This window comes from Rhamphochromis sp. 'chilingali' (genome assembly GCF_963969265.1).
Source record: "Rhamphochromis sp. 'chilingali' genome assembly, chromosome: 20".
Lineage (NCBI taxonomy): Eukaryota > Metazoa > Chordata > Actinopteri > Cichliformes > Cichlidae > Rhamphochromis > Rhamphochromis sp. 'chilingali'.
Genome location: NC_137947.1, coordinates 18,116,763 through 18,137,512, shown reverse-complemented (window position 1 = coordinate 18,137,512; position 20,750 = coordinate 18,116,763). Strand labels below are relative to the sequence as shown.

Here is a 20,750-nt window from a genome sequence, read left to right as displayed (position 1 = left end):
ACTGCAGTGCCTAAACTTTGTTTTCAGAGCCACACATTAAAACAAGAATGCTTATAAAAAGTAATGAAACCAGTTATGGAAGTTTGCAGAGGGAGCAAAGAAAGCTGGAGAGTATTAGAAGTTCAATCCCTTGCACTGTAGCTAATGCTGGATGGGACTCTGTGGCTCTCCCCTGGCTGTGAATTTAACTGATTAAATCAGCCAGTGCACGCAGTAGTGGTGACATGAAAACAACAATTAATAAGGCTCCCTCCTGAGCCATGCGGCTCTCTTTAACCGAGCAGCTAATAACATAACCCACAGGACTGCAGCCCATCATACACACACACACACACACACACACGCATGCAGGTTTCAGTAGTTTGTTAGCAAGCTTTGTTCACAGTGAATTAAATAATGGTTATCCAGTGTGGTATACCTATACTTAAACAAAGATTATATGCAGCATTTAATTGCATTTTGTACTGAAATCCTATCAGGACAAACACAATAAAAGTGCAAAAAAATGTATTAATTGCATTCCCATTTTTTGGCTTTAGAGCCAGTAGCCTAGCCACAAGTAGCCTACAGTTTACATGTTACTACTACTTGTGGATTTGCATAAGCAGCACTGGCATATGGACAAATCCCAGCACAGCAGATGACACAGAATGTACTCAAAAGGAACAGGAAAGTTGACTTATTGTCACTACATTGGAAGTGTTTACTTGTATTCTCTGTTGAGCTAACTATACTGTAGCTTTTTTATGCCTTTATAAATGAAAAGTATCATTGTGGGGGGAAAAAAATACAAGCAAACAGAAAATGTCATAAAACTGGCACATCTCACCGTTCATCCATCTTGCCAGCGCATTAATCAGACCTGATAAGACGTTGTCAGCTAGCGGCTTTCCCAGCACGCTGGCTAGGTGCTGTCAGTTGTTGTGGATGTCGAGTGTGTGTGTGTGTGTGTGTGTGTGTGTGTGTGTGTGTGTGCAAAATGTTGATGTCTTTAAAACGAGTCTGCCTCACTCGCAAGTCAACAATGAATTTGCTGATTTATTGTTTTCCACTCATGAAGGTAGTTGCAACATTTTTGCTTTGTACATCAAAGCTGCTGGGAGTATGTCTGCTGCCAGCGTCTACAGTACTTCTTGGATCATGGACTATGCCTCAGTGGACCTCGGGTGGTGGGTGGGGAAAAGTGAATGAGAAACTGAACAGGCTAATTAAAAGTGTGTAATTAAAGTGCACATATGGGAACTGAGTTACCAATTAGTTGTAAAAGTTAAAATCTTGATAGGATCTTAGATTTATACTACAGCCTGTCCTCCGTTTTTCCCAAAGTCTTAATCTTGCCTTTTCATTATCTTTTTCCATAATCTATTCTGTACATTATACATTGTTTCCATATTGCACACTGCTTCATGCTTTCCATATGCATGTTGTCACAAGAGTTGTGTGCGCTAGGCAGCTCATGACACTAGGCAGATACAGAGAGGAGCAATAGTTCATGCTGCAGTTATTTAGACATCGGTGAACCTTGAGTTTGTCATGTAGAGATGTGACATGGCTCACTTGGATTTATATTTATATAACTGCATTTTCAAATCCATCTGCTTTTACTTTTACCAGAAAACATTTTATCTGTTTAGTGTAGAGCTTGGAAAGAATGATTAGTGCAGTCAAATGTACTTAATATTCAGAAATTCCACATTTAATGAAAATATGAGCGGTGAATAAGAGATGTTGAGAGTTACCCTGTCTGTGTTTTGTCAGATTTAGATATCAATAAAGCCACTCAGGACACTTAAACATGCAGGGCTAATAGTGCGAGGGATTAGACAGCACACGCATTACCTTTGTGCAGCTTCTATGGCTTGAACTTTGCAGCGCCCTGACACCGGCCCTACGTCATTTTTATGCCTGTGTGAATGTGTGCAAGAGGGACAGAGAGGAAAAGGAGTTGAGATGACCCTTCACCTTCCTTTGCACTGCGTCATAGAAAGAAACGGAAAGGCAAAATGATTCCTTTAGGAGGAAAAGAAAATAGTCCTTTGATGTTAAAATCCCGACACTAACCCCTATCATGGCACAGTTGCAAAAAAAAAAAGTTTCCCTTCCATTCCATCTGTGATTGCAAGTGTATTCCAGTTCCTCTGTGAAAATGATGGATGACAAGTTAAATTTGTGTCTGGGGAGTGAAGGTGAACTGTGACAGAGTGATTTGTCTTGGGAATGGAGGGTTAGGGTCAGGCGAAACTGGGTGCCTCAAGGCACAAGACATTGACAAATTCATCCTGCCCGCTGCATTTCTGAAGCCTTTTGTTTTGAATCCTGGCTACTCACAAGTGACCCCCATCCCTCATCCTGCCAGCCGCTGAAGGATGCCTCACCATGCCAGGGGAGCTCAGCACCACTAATTCTTGTCATTCACTTCCTTGACAGGCCCAGACCCATACTCTCTTGGTGCATGAAAGAGAGCTGAAATATTTATTTCTTCTCAATAACAGCTTACCAGATTTAAAGCCATAACAGTTTTCCTGCTTCCTTATCATTGCAGGTCACTGGCAGGCCTCAAAATGTTCACTGAGCTGGAAGAGCTGATCGTCGACAACAATCTGCTTGGAAATGACCTCCAGTTGCCCAGGTTACCCAACCTCCACACCCTGACGCTCAACAAGAACCACATATCCTTTCAAGGCCGTTGCTCAGCCTCTGATTTGCATTTTCCAACGCAGACATTATTTACAGGCCTCGGTGTCGGCATCAGCAGTTGATTTCATATTAATTGTTGTGTCACTGCCTTCCTGTATTGTCTCAAAAAGCCACTTTGTTATGCCACGGCTCTGCAGGAAGCACTGGGTGTTGCAAAAGAGTGTACAAGAAGTTGGCTGTCGCAGAGCTTTACACTGGACTAGTTTTTGAACCACAGGGACCTCTAGTGGAATCAGTTTTAACTGTCAACATATCTTTTTTTTCTATTTTCAAAAAGAATAAAAAAGTAGCAAATTAAAACCAGATCCAATGAGCGAGACATTATATTTGCGAAATATAGTTGGTTGATTTGTTTCTTTTTTCTTTAGCTTTAATTTGCACTAATGTATTTGCATCAGCTTTAATATTGTATTGCACCGTTTTCCTCACTGCTATAGAATTGTCCAGGTATTATTTGTCACTTAATGATCACATTTTGGCCTCATTTATTCGAATCATCTTGCGTTCTACTTGCCACCCAACGTAAACATGTTAAAAACCAGAGCTCTGCACAGCCAACCTAAATTTAAGACACACTGCGAAGCTGTTTATGATCAGTCAGAGAAGTGTGAACTTCCCCTCCAGGCTTCAGAACAGCTTTAGCAATGTGTCCTGTTTTTCTCTGGTTACGCAAATCCTACTGGGTAACGATGCTTACTCTTTCTCTCGCACATACACACACACACTTCCAGAGTCAACATTAAAACTGGGACTCCTTGAAGTGTGCATCTGGGACTGTGCGCTGAGTTTGGTTGTGAAGTGGTCGGCACATGCTAATAGGCCAATTATGTACATCCTGTCGTGGCATGGTGCCATTTTAAAGCTCGAGCACTGCATTAGTGCAGTTGTATTTTGACACTTTGGGGCTCAATTTTCCAAGTGAATGTATTAGTGATGAATGTGCCTGCTTAGGGGCTGTTTGTTTTTTCCACGTTTCGCAAAAGTTTTCCACGGCACAGCTCTGAGAAGCACGGACTGTTGAAACCACAGGGCATCCATCATTTTGTCACTGTTCTGCACCCGGCCACCTAGGAAATGAGAGCGATCAAGAGAAAGAGAGAGAGCAGGAGCCAAATTGTGTCACTACTATATGCCAAAGCCTGCACCTTAAATTGCCCCTCTGTCTGCCCAGTCTCACAAAGCCACTGACTAGCCTCTTTGAGCACCTCAGTAAATTTGACAGTGATGTGTTTTTGTGGAGCCAGGCCTGGGAGGGGCTGTGCGGGTAGTAAATGCTAATGTAATTAACAGCACGAGGTCCTTGACATCCGCCCTTTGACACCTGACTGATATCGAGGCCTTGCTGGAACACTTGGCTGATGTGACCCCATCACTCGAATACCTAAGCCTGCTGGGAAATGAGGCCTGTCCTAACCAGCTGGTCAGCCCGGATAAGGACGAGGACGACTACCAGCGATACAGGTCTGTTGATGTTACGTATCGATCTTGTATGAGGAAGATCATTATGTGTTTAGATTTTTAGATACTCAACTGTTCAGAATGATAGGTTTTTATTAATAATGTCTTTGGAGATGTTCCTTTTTTTAAACAAACAGCTCCTGCAGTTCATAAGCAGACTGCGGATTCAACCACATCACTCTAAAAGCTTTGTCAACTGGCCCCTCTACACTCCAGTTTGCAAAATGGATTTCATGTGTGACTAGTCACCACCACAAATGAGTGTTTACTACCCTGCCTTACCAGAGCAGATGATGCATTAAACATTAAGCCAGGCCTCAAGCCATGCAATATGACCACCATTTGTCAGGGTCCTTTACATGAAATGCGATAAAAGGCGAAAAGCATACTCTCTTTTGTCTGTTTTAGCCCTAAGTGCTTGTTTCTGACTCTGTGTTGCCTATTAATCATTTACCACCCATGCCTTTCTTGAATAATCTTTCTTCTCTCTTTTTGTCTCCCTTTCCCCCCCCCCCCCCCCCCCCCCCCCCCCCCCAACCACCACCACCACCGCCACCACCCATCGCTCTCACTTTCCCTCCCCTCCTCCCCCCTTTTCCCCCTTCTTCTCGCATCCTTATCTTACTGGTAAGGAAAGCTGTTCTGTTTTGACTGACAACGTCTATGGTCCTGTAATGTAATATTCATAATGTGTCACATAGTAAAACATCAATTTGAGCGTGATGCAGATTTCATGTCTGACAAGGTTAGGCTGTATGCAGGTCGTGACAGCACTGGCCTTGGGCAATAAATACCCAGCCCAATGCCTCAGGAGCTTTTGGTCTCTCAAGTGAAATACCCTGGTGTGCTGCATCGGTGCCCCAATTAGTGCAGTGACATAGAAATACACTATTCGCACAGCATTGTGTAGTCTGCACGGGAGTTTAGATAGCGTTCTTTTATTAGGTGACTGTACAAATGCTCAGCGGCCGTTCGTAGTACTACAATAACAAGAGTTCAGTTCTCTAATATTATACGTAAATAGTGGGAAATGGCTATTCAGCACAGGACTCCTCAGAGTAACTTTGGTTTAAAATGTTCTGGCAGTATAATTCTCTTTAAAATATTTCTAATGTACTTGTAATCCCTTACATTATAAGACGTCATCAATTTTTCCAATTTCTCCGCTGTGGCTGATCAAAGAGATGCTAATGATTTCTTTTCCTTCACCCAAGACATTACTGAGTGTAATGATTGTGTTAATATTCTTTCAAATAATTTCAGCTAACAATTAAAATGAACTTTCCTGATGTGCCAATAAACACAGTGAAACAAACGGGTATAAAATGTTTGTTTTTGTTTAGCTGGAGTTTAACTTCTTCTAAACTTTATTCAATCTGGAGAATAAAGTTTGCAACAAGTAAATGAAGGATAACTTTGGTTTTACGAATTTCAGACAATCATTAGAATTTAAGGAATTCTCTAAGAGACTTCCCCTTGAATTTAATGCACCAAGTAATGCTGCCATTGTAAATGAAATTAAATTAACATTAAATGTTTTAATTATTTGACTTGTATTACATGTGTGTTATTGCGCCCCACGCCCCCTTAGTAAAAAGCTAATTGCTAATTGTTCTAAATGTTAGTCTCGCTGTTAGAACCAGATATACTTCAAAGGGTGTCAGAAGCCATATTTTGGTATTGTCAAAGTATACAGTAGCTACTCTTTTTCTCTTTCACTAGTCAACATATCCCAACCCTCCACCACAACCAAGCCCAACCCTCCACTCTACCCCCTCTGTCTCTCTCGCTTTCTTATCCTCCCTCTGTGGTTGAGTTGAATCATTAATATCCCCACTGGCTGACAGAGCCTTGTCATCTGCTTTGACCCTGTGATGGTAGGTTACCTATGGAGAATAACCTCTCTACATGTCTCCCAAGGGCATCTTCACATTTCATCATGAAAATGCCCTGAACAAAGTCTTTCTACATGGAGGGAGACACTGGATTGGGAAGGGGCCTCTTGGATTTGAGTGGTGGAGCTCTCACCAGCAAAGGCGCTCTTTTTTAGTAGCTAGGCCTCATTTCTAGAAATATTATTTGATTTATTCTCAGCTATAATAATCCTAGACAACGTGCTTACTTTATTTTAGGAAAAAAGAAAAAATCCAAGTCCAAGAATCCCTTTTGAATCTTGGGTATCTGTCATCAATATATTTCAAATCGGTTTAAATTGATGGCAGAAGAGAGAAGCAAACTTTTTGGACGTCAAAAATATCATGCACAGAAGAGTTAGACCAGCTGTTGAAAACACTCTCCCCTCTAAAGGCACGCTTTCTATTGTCTCCAATACCACAAGAACTGCCATTGTTATTTACTCATTGTTCTAGTCTGGCACACTATTAAAAAATCGAATACATTTTTAATTTAATGTTTTTTAAGTCCTTTTTACCTGGTCTTACCAATGGTTTATCAGCAGGTGCGTAGTGTCATTTAGGGTTGTCACTATACTACAGTTTTGTACTTGTCAATACAACATACAGCAAGTTAGTGCTTGCTTCTAGTGACTTGACACTGTTTTGGTGTCAAATAGCATTGTAAAATATTCTTTCTGTCTAGACATAAATGATTGGTTCATCCTAAGAAAACAATACTTTCCAGAGCATGACAAAGTTTGCTGCCAGGCTCCCAGATTCACTTTATTGTTTTATTATTAGCGATAGCTGCTAGCTACTTTTTTAATGCTACCATTAGCAATATAGCAATGATAGCATTTCATGATAACATCAGTCGTCTGCGCAGTTATGGGTAAATGCTTATAGTTTAATGGCTGACAGTAATGTGCACACTGTTCAGGTTAAAATTTAGGTTGACAGTTAGTGTTGTGAGCACCAACTTTTTTAGCTATTTGCAACAACGCTGTGTGAAGTTGTGTGTGTGCTAGAGGATCCAAAGACTGCACAGGACGTGATTTGTATATTTAAAAAACCCAAGCTCACGCTGCCACTTAAGAATAACAGGCAGAGCTAAGTTAAAAATTTGAGTTTTCAAAGTTTCAAGTTGAGCATTTTACATTTTTGACTTATCTTAGAGTATGTTGAAATTCAAATTTATTTGAATAAGTTATTCAAAAATTAGAAATTTCTCAATTTCAAGTTATGAAAGTCAAGATTTTGACATGCTAACCTAAAATTTTGACTTACAGATGACAATTAGTTTGATGATCAATTAGTAAGTCTAGTAAGTCAATATAGGTGTTTTTGTTTGTTTGTTTGCTTTTGCAAACCTTGTGTAGAAGCGTATATTTGATCATGTCACAGGAAAGCTGAAAAGTGATCATACATTTAGAAATGCGGTCTTTCTATTGATGATGATTTAAACGTTTGTCTGTTTGCTTTGTTTTTTCAGACTTTTAAATTATTTTTTTCCTTAATTTTGCACAAACATATTTTATATTCCGTGTCAGTCTAAATGTAATCCCCCTCCTTATTATCCTCAGGTGTTGAAAACTTTACACAGGCTTTGCCATCTCCCTTCATCGCCATCACCATCATCAATTTGTCACGGCTCTCTGCACACAGGTCTTGTCTTTGGACATATCCCCCGTCCTTTCTCACCCTCCACTTAGGTGCTGTATGCGTGTCCTTTTTAGCTACCAGCTTACCCCTGACATACCGGTTCCTCTATTCCTGCCTGCCAGTGAAAGGATCTGTTGTCATCTGTGTATTCCAACCATTATCTTTTGACGTTTCTCTCCCTCCCAATGAAAGACAGTGTGTCTGAAAGCTTAGAGAGATATCTGTGATGCTTGCAGAATGACAGCTCCAGCAGACGGGTTGTATCTTCTTTCATGCTATTTATATGTCATACTTTTTCTTATCAGCTTTGAAGGTTATTACATACAAGAAAATATCACCATTAAATCTGCATCACTATTAAATCTGAGTAAACATGGCTTCTTTTCAACTTTTGTTGATGCCTGCATTTACATATTAGAATTTGTGTCAGTTTGATTAGTGTATCACGGTTTACACACTTCCTCAGATAGTCTGTCTCTTTGTCAAGAATAGACCTACAAGGAGGCCTTTTATGGCAACAGTATGTTAATGCTCAGTTTTTCCTGTCTCATTATAGGTACTTTGTTCTGTACAAGTTGCCACAACTGAAGTTTCTGGACACCAGGAAAGTAACCAAAAGAGAAGGGATGGAGGCACAGGAAAGGGGCGCATTCATGAAAGTGGTCAAGCCTAAGCCGGAAGCTGTAAGTTATGTCTTTTAGTTTAGTTTTTTTACACTGTTTTAAGTAGCAGAACCTCTAAAGAACTGAATGAGTTTGTCACTTTGTTCCCTTTCCTATTCTCTTCCTTTATCCTTCTTTTCTTCCTTTGCGTGCTTGACTGTCACTCATCCTTTACAGAGGTCCTAGAACTGTGGCCCTTTGAAAACAGTCGGTGTCTCCCAAGGCCTAGAGTGTGCATGCGTGTTGCATGTGAGTGTGTGTGATTATGGCCTGACCTGATTTCGTATGCATGAGCCCAGATCAAAGACGACGGGCGGCTGTCCGGCCACACTTGTGTTTCCAAGTGTGACGTGGCTGGAGATTGGAGTGACAGCTCATGTACATGCTGCTCGCAATCACTTAATTATCTCAAGTCAGTGCATTCATTCATCCTTGTCTTGTTTGGGACCCCAATGAATAAATACAGTATAAGAAGGTTTGCCCCTTTTACTTCAATCCCCTCGTCTTGCTCATTTTGTAATGCACTATAAATGATCATCTTTTGTCCACATTTGATTTCCTGTAACTGTAAGATCATGAAATATTTACTGTTGGGATCAGCTTAGCTTTGTCATTTCAATGCTCTGGGGCTCCGACAGTCAGCCTGGGAGGTAAAAATGGATCCAGAGAAGGCATTCGGTGATAAATCAGAAGCATGTGAGTTAATGTCGGGTTTAAAAGTGCACGAGAAAAACAAAATATTTATTGATTCAGACAATGAGCTAAGATAGTGTACTCTTTTAGTGTCAGATCATGCTACTCTTTGTTCTTGATTCTTCATGCAAGTGGCAAGTGAGATAGCAAAACACTAAAATAATTTAACCTCCGTCTGCCATGTTTGGTAGATAGAGAAGAGTGGAATGAAAACACTGCTCATCCACTTTATATAAAAAGAAAATGGGGACCTCTACAATGCTTTTTGGCAGGATAAAGTCACTTTTAAGATTTTATTTACATAGCCTGTCAGTGAAAAAGAAATGTTTGCTTTTGTCGCCACAGCCCTAGATGAAAGGAAAGATAATCACTGATTCGGGCTGACATGATGTGTGTGTTTTTGTGTCTTTGCGTCTTTGAACCTGCTGTATATGATTATTTATTCCCTATGCAAAGTAAAAGGTTACAGCTTTGATGAAAATACGTCTACCGAACATTTCGCACAGTATTTTGTGCGCCTGATCGTACTCTTTTTGTACTATGTACACTTCCCTATTAGCAGTGTTGGGCTGCTAATGAAGAGCATTTTTGCCTGGACATATCCTGAGTGGAGGATGTCACGGCAGCATTTCCATAACATTTGTTTTGAGTTAGATGAGACGTGATGTGTCAACTACCGCAGACTTGATGAGCCATGAGTACCTCCCGGCTTTAATTGTCTGCATCATCAGAGTGATTGTAAGTTGACCGATAGTGCGGGCCACCAATTAGTGAAACGTCTGCAACAGAACAGGAGATAGGGAAGAGATGATGGCGTAATTAGATATTTGTGTTTTCTTTTATGTCTGGTACAGCAGGGTGTTGCTCATAGCACTGGCTCGTGGTACAGTGTCTGCCATTAGATTCATTACAAAGAATGGTAATTAGATGTCTTGCTGTCACTAACACTACCATTCGAGTCTCAATTAGTGCAAGTACTGTGGGGGGGGGGAAGGACCACGATTGTGATTTAAGACATTTATTTATGAAACTGATTCGGGGGGTTTGGAGGGTGGTGGGGCTCTGTGTTCATTTATTATTTATATGAAACTATATGACAACTATTCTCCATATTGTTAAAGAGTAAACTGAAACCTTAATAACAGCAGCAACTGCAGCAGATTTACAGTGATACGTGCCCGCTTTTGACAGCACAAATTTAAGGAAAAGCCCCTTTCGTTCTCACTGCATCACGTACAGTATGTATTGGAATAGTTAATGGGCTGGCTTTGAAAAAGACAGCAGTGAACTTTCGAGACCTCACTTGAGTCATATCAGAGTGGAATATGACCACAATTTAAACTCCTTTTCAGTCATGCCATTTTGGCCTGGCACAGAGGATTGCCACATGTTTCTGATAAAGCAGTTATGGTCTTTAGCACAATATGAACACCATAACTTTTCATACATTCCCAGTGTTTTCCTAAATCACAACCAGACATTAAAGAGCTATTTTTTCGTAAAGAGAGGCAGACACATGCAAAAGCCTGTAATGAGATTTGCAAGTGCGGAATTAGCAAAGGAAAAATGGTGTAGTTTTTAGAAAGGCGTTAAAGAACCAAACGTTTGTTGTGAAGACGCACAGTCAGTCTGACACACAGGAAATAAACTCACATTTGGGCATTTGTTTAATTGTCACTGGGTCGTTAAAATGCATTTCTGATTTTAAAGGATAATAAGCAGTTGGGCATGAAATGGAAGCAAAATGACTAAGACTAGATAGAGAAACTGTACAAATACCTGAGGTAAACAATTAAAAAGAAAAAAAGAAAGCAGTAGGGATGATTAGTGTTTTCCCAAAACCTCAACAGTGAGCAGAGTCAGAGTGGAAAAGCCTTGAGCTGTATTTGGGGAAATTGGGCGTGTTGGAATGCAATAATGTGATAATTCTCTTTGAGGACTTAGAGGTCATGGAATGAAATGGCGTCAAACCACGTAGAGCCATTTGGACCGTGCTGGGCTGCTTTTGGAAAATGCATGTGGTACATTTTGGCTCAGTTAGGCCACGCCACTTCCGCGCAGCCCACATTATGCTGTCGAAACCCTTGGGTTAAACTGGCCATGTCTATCAAAACACTGTGACAGCACTTTCTGTTTTCAGATCCCAAGTAGAGCTTTAAAAAGTGCGTAGCGAATTTAACTAGTAGAATAACATTTACTTCTTGCCTGATGTTTAAGAGCGTTTCACAGTGAGTGAAGTAACTCCACGGGCCCCCTTACTGGTAGCTACGTCAGCCAGTATAAATGCTCCTCGGATGTCACTTAGATTTTGTCCGGATGAAGTATTTGACTTGATTTTCTAGCATGAAGACAGTTTTTTTTTTCTTCCCCCCACATCCTTCTCGGTATAATGTAAAGCAGACTGCATTGCAGGGTGGCTTGAGCCAGCTCCCGGGTCCCATGAGTCTCTGCACACTGGGTAACGGTTCTTCAAGGGAATTGACAATGACAGAGCCAGGAAAGTCCTCAAGTGGATCTTTTCAGTTCAGTTTTTTCTTCCCAAGACACTAACCTGTTTTACTCTGCAGCACACAGTGGTTCATTTTAAGTTTGCGCTGAAGTGAGCAGTTCAAATCTGAGATAGGCTACATCATTTTAGAGCCATGATTGTGCATTATGTGATGCACGATTCTGATTTCGTGTTTTATTTTTTTATTGCATTGCAACTCTGCAAAAAGAGGCAGTATTTTGCTATAGGTCGGTTGTTTAGCTTCCTTAAATGTATGCTGTGAAGAATGTTTCTATGTTCATCTCACTGCTTGAGAGTTATGAGTTCCCCCGAAGCTTTCAAACATAACAAACAGTATGCAATATAGCACTTTGTGAATGTGCCTTCAGTGGGTTTGCTGAATCATTTTACTGAACAAATGTGTCCTTAGAGAAAACTCAAACAATATGGTTCACGACAGGGGGAGGGAATATTACCCAGCAGATTCCCACGGAAGCATGTTTATTACCACTCTTTACCAGAGATGGGCAGTTACAAGTAACGCATTACTGTAATCTGATTACTTTTTCAAGTAACAAATAAAGTAAGGGATTACTATTGCAAAAACGGTAATTAGATTACCGTTACTTTCCCGTAGGCACGCTGCGTTACTGCGTTACTAAAACCATGATTTTTTTTTTGCGAGAATGTCTCATGACAGTGACGTAAGTGAGTGCGACGTTCGTGACAACAGCTGTGTGCAGATCAACAATGGATAATATATCAGTGCGGGAGAGAGTATGAGCGTGCAGCGTTGGAAGTACTGACCTTGCTTTCAGTTTGATTCCATAAAAAGTGACAAAAACATTAGTGTCCGTTGTGCGTGGGAAGAAAACGTCTTTTTTTTTTTTTTTTTTTTTTAAACTTCCGAGCAAGCACCGAGTGCGTTACCACGTAATGGGAAATTCACAGAGAAACTCGCGGATTCTTCCACTGACTGCTGGAATGTGCAGAAAATAGGTTTAAATGTTAAACAAATTTCTTCCAGTCAGAGAATGGTGCATATAATTAATTTTTTGCTTCATGCATAAAGTTAAAAGATTAAAACTAATAAATCAAGTTTTAAAAAGGGACTTTTCCATTTGATTACATTTTGTATGATGGATTATGTAGAAAAAGTAGAATTGGGCTGAAAGATCTATCGCTTTATCACCTATTCAGGTTGTAAATCGTGTTTTTAAAAAGTAACTAAGTAATTAATTACTTTTGAAAATAAGTAATCAGTAAAGTAACGGGATTACTTTTTGGGGGAAGTAATCAGTAATTAGTTACTGATTACTTTTTTCAAGTAACTTGACCAACACTGCTCTTTACTCTCCGTTTGATTCTCCATGTGCACCAGATATTATACCTAAAGAACCTGGAGTTGACAAATTCCTGCATCGAATGAAGTTGAATGAGGAAAGAACTGCATAGTAGTAGAGGGCAAACTATAACTACACAAACTGCCTCTCTGCCTTATGTTCGCTCAGATGAATTCTCTTACAGACTGTGATTTTCTTGCTTTTGAAGTCTGTTTTCTTTTCCAGCTTACATAATGTCTTATTATCTGTTAATTGCGTCAGACACTCCTTGAGACGCTGCTTTTTAACGATAACGTATCCTAAATCTGAAAGCAGCTGTTTGCAAATGTTTGAGTGTGTTTAGTTCATACGATACACAAAGCACAGTGCTTGCTTTTTGTCGGATACTTCCAGGGTACCACATGTTCGATGCGTGTATCAAACTGACTGAATGGCGTATGCTTCCGTGTGAGCTTTTCTCTGTAGCTGACTGCTGAAATACGTCCAGAGTTTGGACCAGTAGAGCGAGCTCTATCCTGAATGTTCTGGCAGCTTCAACTGAGAGGTCACGCAGGGGTTATAAGCTGGGAAAACAACGGCAATTAGAGGGAGTGACTCACACTGTCCACATAAATCATCCAGGCCCTGCATATCATAAACACACTGTAAAACTTTAAAGCACAATTAATTGTAAGTAAGTGAGCCAATATTGATTTATTGCCTCTTTCAAAGCATAGAGACACGGGGTGCATGACCTGAGTGTCACGTCACTCTCGCAGGCAAAAAATGATCGATGTATTATTCACTTTTTTTGGCTGAACGCAGTGGATAAAAACAAACGTGTGTTTTCCTAAGGGCCTTTATGAGACACTAAAGTGGCCTTATTGCATTAACTGCCTCTCCTTCTGCTGGCATCCGGTGCAGAGAAGGCACGCCTCTGCGGTGAAGCATTTGTTGTCTCGATGTCTCTTGTGTTCAGCGGTGGAGTCTGAGGCTTGTCAGAAAGCAGGCCGAGGCTGGCCAGCAATAATGAGATGTCTCCCTTTTTCTATTTTCATGTTAAGTTTTCATAAAGTTTGACAAATCATGTGATCGGTCATATAACCTTTCCTTTTTTTAAACTTTGAAAGTAAGTCTTGGTTAAGCTTTTATTACTTTAATAATATTAAGTGTCTGGGATTGGCAAGCTACGTAACCTGTTGTCTGAACATACTTTTCCAATGAAATCCTTCATAAGGCTTTGGGAAGGACAGAGTTTTTATTGTAACTCTGCTGATTTCAAATTTCCTTTTAAATGTAGAAATGTGCCGGGGAAAACCCCACTTTTTACTTCCAATATCACTGATCACTTACTTTATCATTTTTGGACATGTTTGAGGTTTTTCTCACATGAAAATGTGCCTCTTAAAACAATGTCTTTTTTTTCATTGCATGTAATAGGGCTGCAAATCTCTACAAACCCTGTACACGCACTGTAACAACAATATCATTCCACTAAGGCTTTTCTTCAATTACACTTCTTATCAAATGATGGTTTTTAGCTATTGCATCGTACAGCATCCCAGTGCGTTGGCCTATCAGTTCAGTCAGAGATAATTCTCCCTGTTGGTCTCTTTGGTGACAGAAAGATGCTGCAAGTGTAATAAGAGACAGTTGGCTTAGTGTTTTCGGAGCTCGGAGGGAAAAAAATCCATCTTTCTTCCTCTTCTCCTGCCCCACCGGGTGCTTCTGCAAAACTCCAATAAACTTTAATTCTTTCAAAGAGATCTGTTATTAGTTTGCTTGTCTCTTTTAGTTGAGGTTGACTGTACACATTAATCACTGTTTCAGCACTTTATAGTTTACTTTGAACTTGATTATCACGTGCCCCTGCTGAAGGCAGTTTTGGTTAAACTTACTTTCTGATTTTTATTTTTATGAGACAAGTCAAGTGATGTTGTTGTTGTTGTTTATGGCTTGCAGATGTTAATTATTTGTTATTTATAAAGTTAAATTTACTTTAGAGCTTTGAAGCTCTGCTGGATGATGCAGGGAAAGTCCATACAAAGCGAGACAGAATAATTATTTTCCTGTATTGCCAAGAATTGGGAGAATCGTTTCTGCAAAAGAAGTTATATTACGATCGCATGAGGTAGGGTGAGGGTTAGTGTCAGGGTCAGGGTCGTCAGCACCTAGACCTCAGAGGACTGAGATGAAAAACATGGTGCTTAGAACTCTTCCCTCTCTCCCCCAGTGCGCTGGATCACTCGAGCTTTAATCCATTATGCCAGTTGTCTCTGTTTTTCAGTGCGGTGTTAATGGAGATGGAGTCATCTTTCAGCAACAGTGACTTTCATGAGCCGGCAACAGAGGACAGAGCCAGAACTGAAAGTCCCTCCACTGAAGTTTGTGCTTACACAGGCCTTCTTTGTGGTTTTTAGAGCTTGTCAGACATGTCAAGCACAGGCTAGAAAAAGTATATTGTTTCCAGGCACTTGGATTCCTTTCCCCCTGACATCTGCCACTCTGCCGAGATGATAAATTCTTGCCTCATTAAGCGTGGGTGTGGGATTACAGACTGACAACACATTAATCACTGGGCTGGGTGGCAGCAGCCCCGCACCAGCTACAGGCATTGTTAACCAAACTTTTCTAATGTGTCACTCTCCTCCTTGACAGCCCATAATCAATCATCCTGATTGGCAGGGCTGATAGATTACACTATTTATACTTTGTGTAATGAAAGCTAGCGTTTCCACCTACTGTCATTGTCGAGACGATGATAGGCCACCTCGTCCGGCTCAATGGGAACACATACAAAAAAGAAACGGAGAGAAAAGAGCAGGTGGGCAGACCTTGGCGTGCATTGTGAACTTTCAAAGAGACACTGTTGAGTTCCAGGGTGGGTGGGTGCATGGGTGGTGTGATGTTTGAGGGGGGTATTCTGTGTGTCCGTATTGTTCACTCTACACAGTATAGCTTAAAGGAAGTCTTCGCACCATCACTGAGTTATTGTCACGTTTGTCGTTATCAGCGGAAGGCCATGCTCTCACAGGTAAAACTATGTGAGAGCACTTTGTCTGTGTGAGATTAACTTTCCCTGTGACCCCATTGGCGAGGTGAGTTTTTGTTGTCAGAGCGTCTTTTCTGGCAGAAAGTGAATAATTTACACATGTATAACAACAAAATGACAGGACACCATATACGGTATCTGTGTGCTTGTTAGTGTGCACGGGTCAGCAGGACAAAGGATAATGGATTTCCCTGTTTCCTTGCTAAGAGCGTTAGCGCTATGTTACAGTGCTTTACAACCCCCCAGCACAGTTTTTTTTGTCTTTTCTTGTTTTTTGCATGGGAACTGGATGAAATGACACACGGCTGGTAGCCTTCAAACATAATAAGGTTAGATTTCTTTTTGTTCATTTCAGCCGTATGTCTTTGTCTGATATTAGAGATGTCCTCAGCGCACAGAGTGAGGATATTGAATATGATCTCTTACAGTAGTTGAGAGGGTGCCAAGCTTTTTGAGGAGGGGAAAAGGGTCCATCGTGTTTTTGACAGGCAGTAAATCTGAGGCTGTTTTTTTTTTTTTTTTTTTTTTTTTTTTTTTAAGCGATGGCGTGCTGTCATGAAATTAGTTAACTAGACCATATTATGGAGAGCCAGGTAATTTACCCTCAGAGATGCAATCGCAGATAACTAGCAGGAGGCTGCATCCCTGACCTGACATTGCTTTGTGTATAATGCAAAATCTAGTGACATGCTCAATGGGTTCTGTCAGCTGCAGGATTGAATTCTCTGCCTACTGCGTCTCAGTTTGGAGCACGCTGGTCAATTATTTCTGAGGCTGTCAGTGCATAGGGAGACACTGTTATTTAGTATGTGTTAACTTGGCATCATTAAGACACTCAGCTGACAGACAATAGCACACCTGAATGTTATTTATTTTGATTCCCGACAGGGGTAACCTTCAAACGCGTTGACCTCCTCCAATTTTGCGTTTTGTGAAATCCCACTCGGTCCATTAGAAACGGGAGCTGTCGAGACAGTAGGGAATCAAATGACCACAAGTCGTCTAATCTAACGCAGTAATGTGCAGGAGAAGCTTCCATTTGTTTGGACAGATTGCTCTGATCACATGGTGGCAGTTGAGTGCCTGTATCCACGCTTCTGCACCAGACGTTGTTGTCCACACAAAAACTTAAAAGCACACACTGAAATGTCATATTATCATAGATCCACGTTTCAGCTCACAAGTGCTCAGGAATAGATGCGGCGGTTTTGCGTCGCGTGTTTCTTTTTAAGTGGTCCTTAGGCAGTAATGTGTTCTAACTTTGCTAGTTTTTTTTTAAAAATAATAATGTCTATAAATAACAACTCATTGGTATTTAAAGATTATAAAACACAGGGATTGAAATGTACATCCACCACATTTCACTTAAAATCTTAAGGGTGTTTTTTTCCCAGTTGATGAAGTGAAACAGTTTAAAGTTTGAACTCCAGAATTACCAGGCTTCCATGCTTTGCCTGTACACATACACATCTTCCAACACCTCCACCACCAACCATCCAGCACTGGTGATGAATAGGAAACCTGATCGAGCAAAGCCTCAGCATCACCTCTGTACAGCAGGATGACATGATTAGGAGGTGACAGCTTCTGTAACAACATCTCTGCATTTATCTTTCTCTGCTCTCTCTCTCTCTGTCTTTCACTCTGTGTCACTCTCCCTCTCTCACTCGTTCTCTCTCTCTGTCTCTTTCCTCTCAACAAGTCAGACTACTCTATAATTAATGTCCCTGAGGGCTATCCGCAGGTCAGGTAAGGGGGGGTGCTGTTGAGACAGGTAGTCTTGACACCTCCAGCTTTGTAGCTTCTGCATGCAGGCGGGTAGGTGGCTGAGAAGGGGTAGGAGAGGCCACTGATGAGGGCTGGAGCATGTTTAGGTTGGAAGCTAAGGCGGGAGGAACACTGCAGGTTGAAGGAAGGAGGCCCAAGTGTGCAACCTTTTCACCTGAGAGACAAAAAGGTTGGTTTCACAGGATTAACCAGTCAAATCTGGCGCATTAAAGGCTTAGCTCATCGGGAGCTTCACATTTGACTGACGGGGAGATCCCACACGTGTTTAAACTAAGAAAGGTGCTTTGAAATGGGATAAAATTTTGAGGAGTGATTTAAAGAAAACTTTGTTTTAAAGAAACCTGAGCTTGTGAAATCCTCAACTAGTCAAAAGTTCCCCTAACACTTTCATTCTTTGTGGTGCTTGTGTGCTGCTTACAGGTTGTTTAGCACTTCTGGTTGTATAGAAGTTTAAAGTGAGCCCCTTTACCACTCCACTCTTATGTGTCTTTACAACATTCACACAGTCTCCCTCTCTGCATTTCACAAACACGGCAGCCGCCCTTTTCCCCGACAATCACTCTCTGAATAGCCACTTATGCCTGTGATTTCCATTGGTGAAGAGGCATTTTTTTTCTTTTTCCTTCTCAAGTTTTGAATAGAAGCAGAAAAATGGAAAAGAGGAGCGGGGGTGATGAGCAGGGTGATGGGAGAATTGGACAAAGGAAATTAAGTTGAGACAGCGGAGGAGAGGGAGCCATGCTTGCGGAAATATGTAAAACACCGTGGGGTTGTCCAGGGTGCACTATAGAGGTCACTGCGAGGGCAAAGGGGTCAAGTGACACTCAAACAGCATTTTTGTGTCATTATGGGAGTGCCGGAAAAGGCTGTGAATAGATTGGCATAGGGTTACAGGGCACTGATGGACAGTGAAGTGGGTGAAGGACCTTAATGCCACGATGTTTTAGTGGCACTCATCCACAAAGAATTTGTCGTCTTCCTTCGGTTGTGTTTTTGTCGTGAGAGCTTAGCAAAGGTACAAACTTCTATTTTCTGAAACCTGATTAAAGTACAAGATCTATCACGCTTTACGTCCTAAAAAGACAGTATTAAGCCCCTAATTTTATCAGCCGGGCATTTTTTGTTAATTTTCAGTGTCAAATTATTTTCATCTCTCTGTGTTTATCAAAGGAGATGTAACCTCTGACAGCTTCATTCGCTTTCTATTTGCAGTTGGTGCTCTGTTACGAGCTGACAGATTTGTGATGTCTGACTTCTGCTGTACTGTACCATACTTAAGAAACTGAACCAGAGCCAATGAGCTGTAAGATATCCTGTGAGATCTAATGCAAGTTGTGATTGGTAACGCATTTTATTTTACCAACTTCTCCAGGCAGTGTAGAACAAAGGTTTGTCGTTTCATCAAGTCTGATTAAGTGAACACAGGAAATACTGCGCTGTAGTAGTGGGTGGCAAACAGAGCCATTTTGACAGGCAGCGGAGCTCTATTTCTCCTTATTACTGTTTGTTTGTCTTTCTTTCACCTCACGGTTATAAACAGGTCCCACGAGTGCCAGAGATGTCCACGGCCAAACTGACAGTATTGACCTTGTAGCACCAACTCATTTTGTCCCATTCTGTACGATCTGTCTGTTATCTTGTTAAGACCTACAACTGTAACCCGCAGCCCAAGACATTTAATATATGATATAATGATACTTATCCCTGGGGATCACCTGATATGCTGTTTCCATGCAGGAGGGAGATGGATAGGGCACAGCGGGCATCACTTCCTTGCGTTTTGCTTGCCAACTGGCAGAGTCCGCCACCAGACATGTTCGGGGGTAATCCGAGAGGTGGGCTGAGCTGCGGCAGCTATGACTTTCATCACACCTGTGCTAAAAGCCCAGAGAGGAGCAGCTTGCCCATTCTACCTACTACCCCCCCTCCCCGGTAAGGGAATATTGCGACTGCAGCAGATCAGATGGGCTCACATCCTGTCAGACTCATCAGATTTCAGGACAACTGAGTGCTTTTGTCAGCTGAATTCCAGACATCTTCTTCCTTTCTTTGCAGAAGGGTTTTTCAAAGATAATGTGTCTCAGGACTTGACCCCCCTCAAAACAATAGCATCATTGATACCGTGATGACTCTAACTAATGCTAATGGTGTACGGTACATAATTCATGAGATGTCAGTTTGATCAAAATATGAAGTCCTTAGCCTACAATCTATACCAAACCAGCAGGGCAGAAAGAGGGAGACAACAAGTCTGATGCTCCTTTCATGATGTCTCAGCTCGTCCTCTTATCTATTGCAGCTTGTCTCTCAGTGCCCTCTGTCATAGATGTCATTCTTCCGTGACACCTGTCTGCCCTCGCTTCTTGTCTCACTGTCCCATCTCCTTCTCTGTGGGGTGGAACTGTTTGTTTTCGGAGGTTTGTTTATAGGGGAAGGAATACACCGCTGCTCCAGGCCCCCGTCTAGTCTTTCAGCTCATCACACAAAACATGACAGCCCTCTTTCTCTTTGGTGCTGAGATGAGCCGTTTCTCCCGTCCCCATAGGGAGTCAAAATTTTTCAGTTTTGCTCCCTCCTTCTTCAACTTCACTCGAACACAGCCGATCGATATTGTGTGAGTGAGCGAATGCTACCTGCTTTGGGCCGTCTGCACAAACATTGTGTAATTTGGCAAGTGATGTGGTTTGAGGTTATATACCAGTATATTTCAAAAGGAATGAATGTTTCACTGAATGCACGTATTTCTAAGTAGTTTTTTTTTTTCCACACACAAGCTGTCCTTGAATGGAAATTCAGTATCAACTCAATCGGGCTTTTTCAGATTCGTTTCAAGGCAAAAAATGTACAAACTCCATTAAAAAAAAAAGAAACAATCTAGTGGCACAAAAATCCCAAATCATTAAATACTTATTTTCTATCATTTTTTTTGTTCATTAACACTCCCCAATGCCAACGTAATCGGTTCCATTTGGACACAGCAAGTTGTAATTACGGCAATAAAATTAGGTCTTTATTCTGGTAAACATGAGCAGT

At 41.2% G+C, this 20,750-nt stretch overlaps 1 protein-coding gene across 2 annotated transcripts in view; it reads left to right on the top strand.

Annotated features, from left to right (window-relative positions):
* The window catches only part of lrmda (leucine rich melanocyte differentiation associated), a 207,581-nt gene that overhangs the window by 131,959 nt on the left and 54,872 nt on the right, over window positions 1-20,750 (top strand). The window contains exons 3-6 of one of the 2 annotated variants that reach the window (XM_080869786.1): window positions 2,543-2,669; window positions 4,019-4,158; window positions 8,269-8,395; window positions 19,455-19,595. In XM_080869786.1, the coding sequence (XP_080725912.1) occupies window positions 2,543-2,669; window positions 4,019-4,158; window positions 8,269-8,395; window positions 19,455-19,469 (409 nt within the window). In that variant the 3' untranslated portion in view covers window positions 19,470-19,595. Of the gene's footprint in view, window positions 1-2,542; window positions 2,670-4,018; window positions 4,159-8,268; window positions 8,396-19,454; window positions 19,596-20,750 lie in introns of those variants that run through there. The other variant, XM_080869785.1, reaches the window with a different exon arrangement.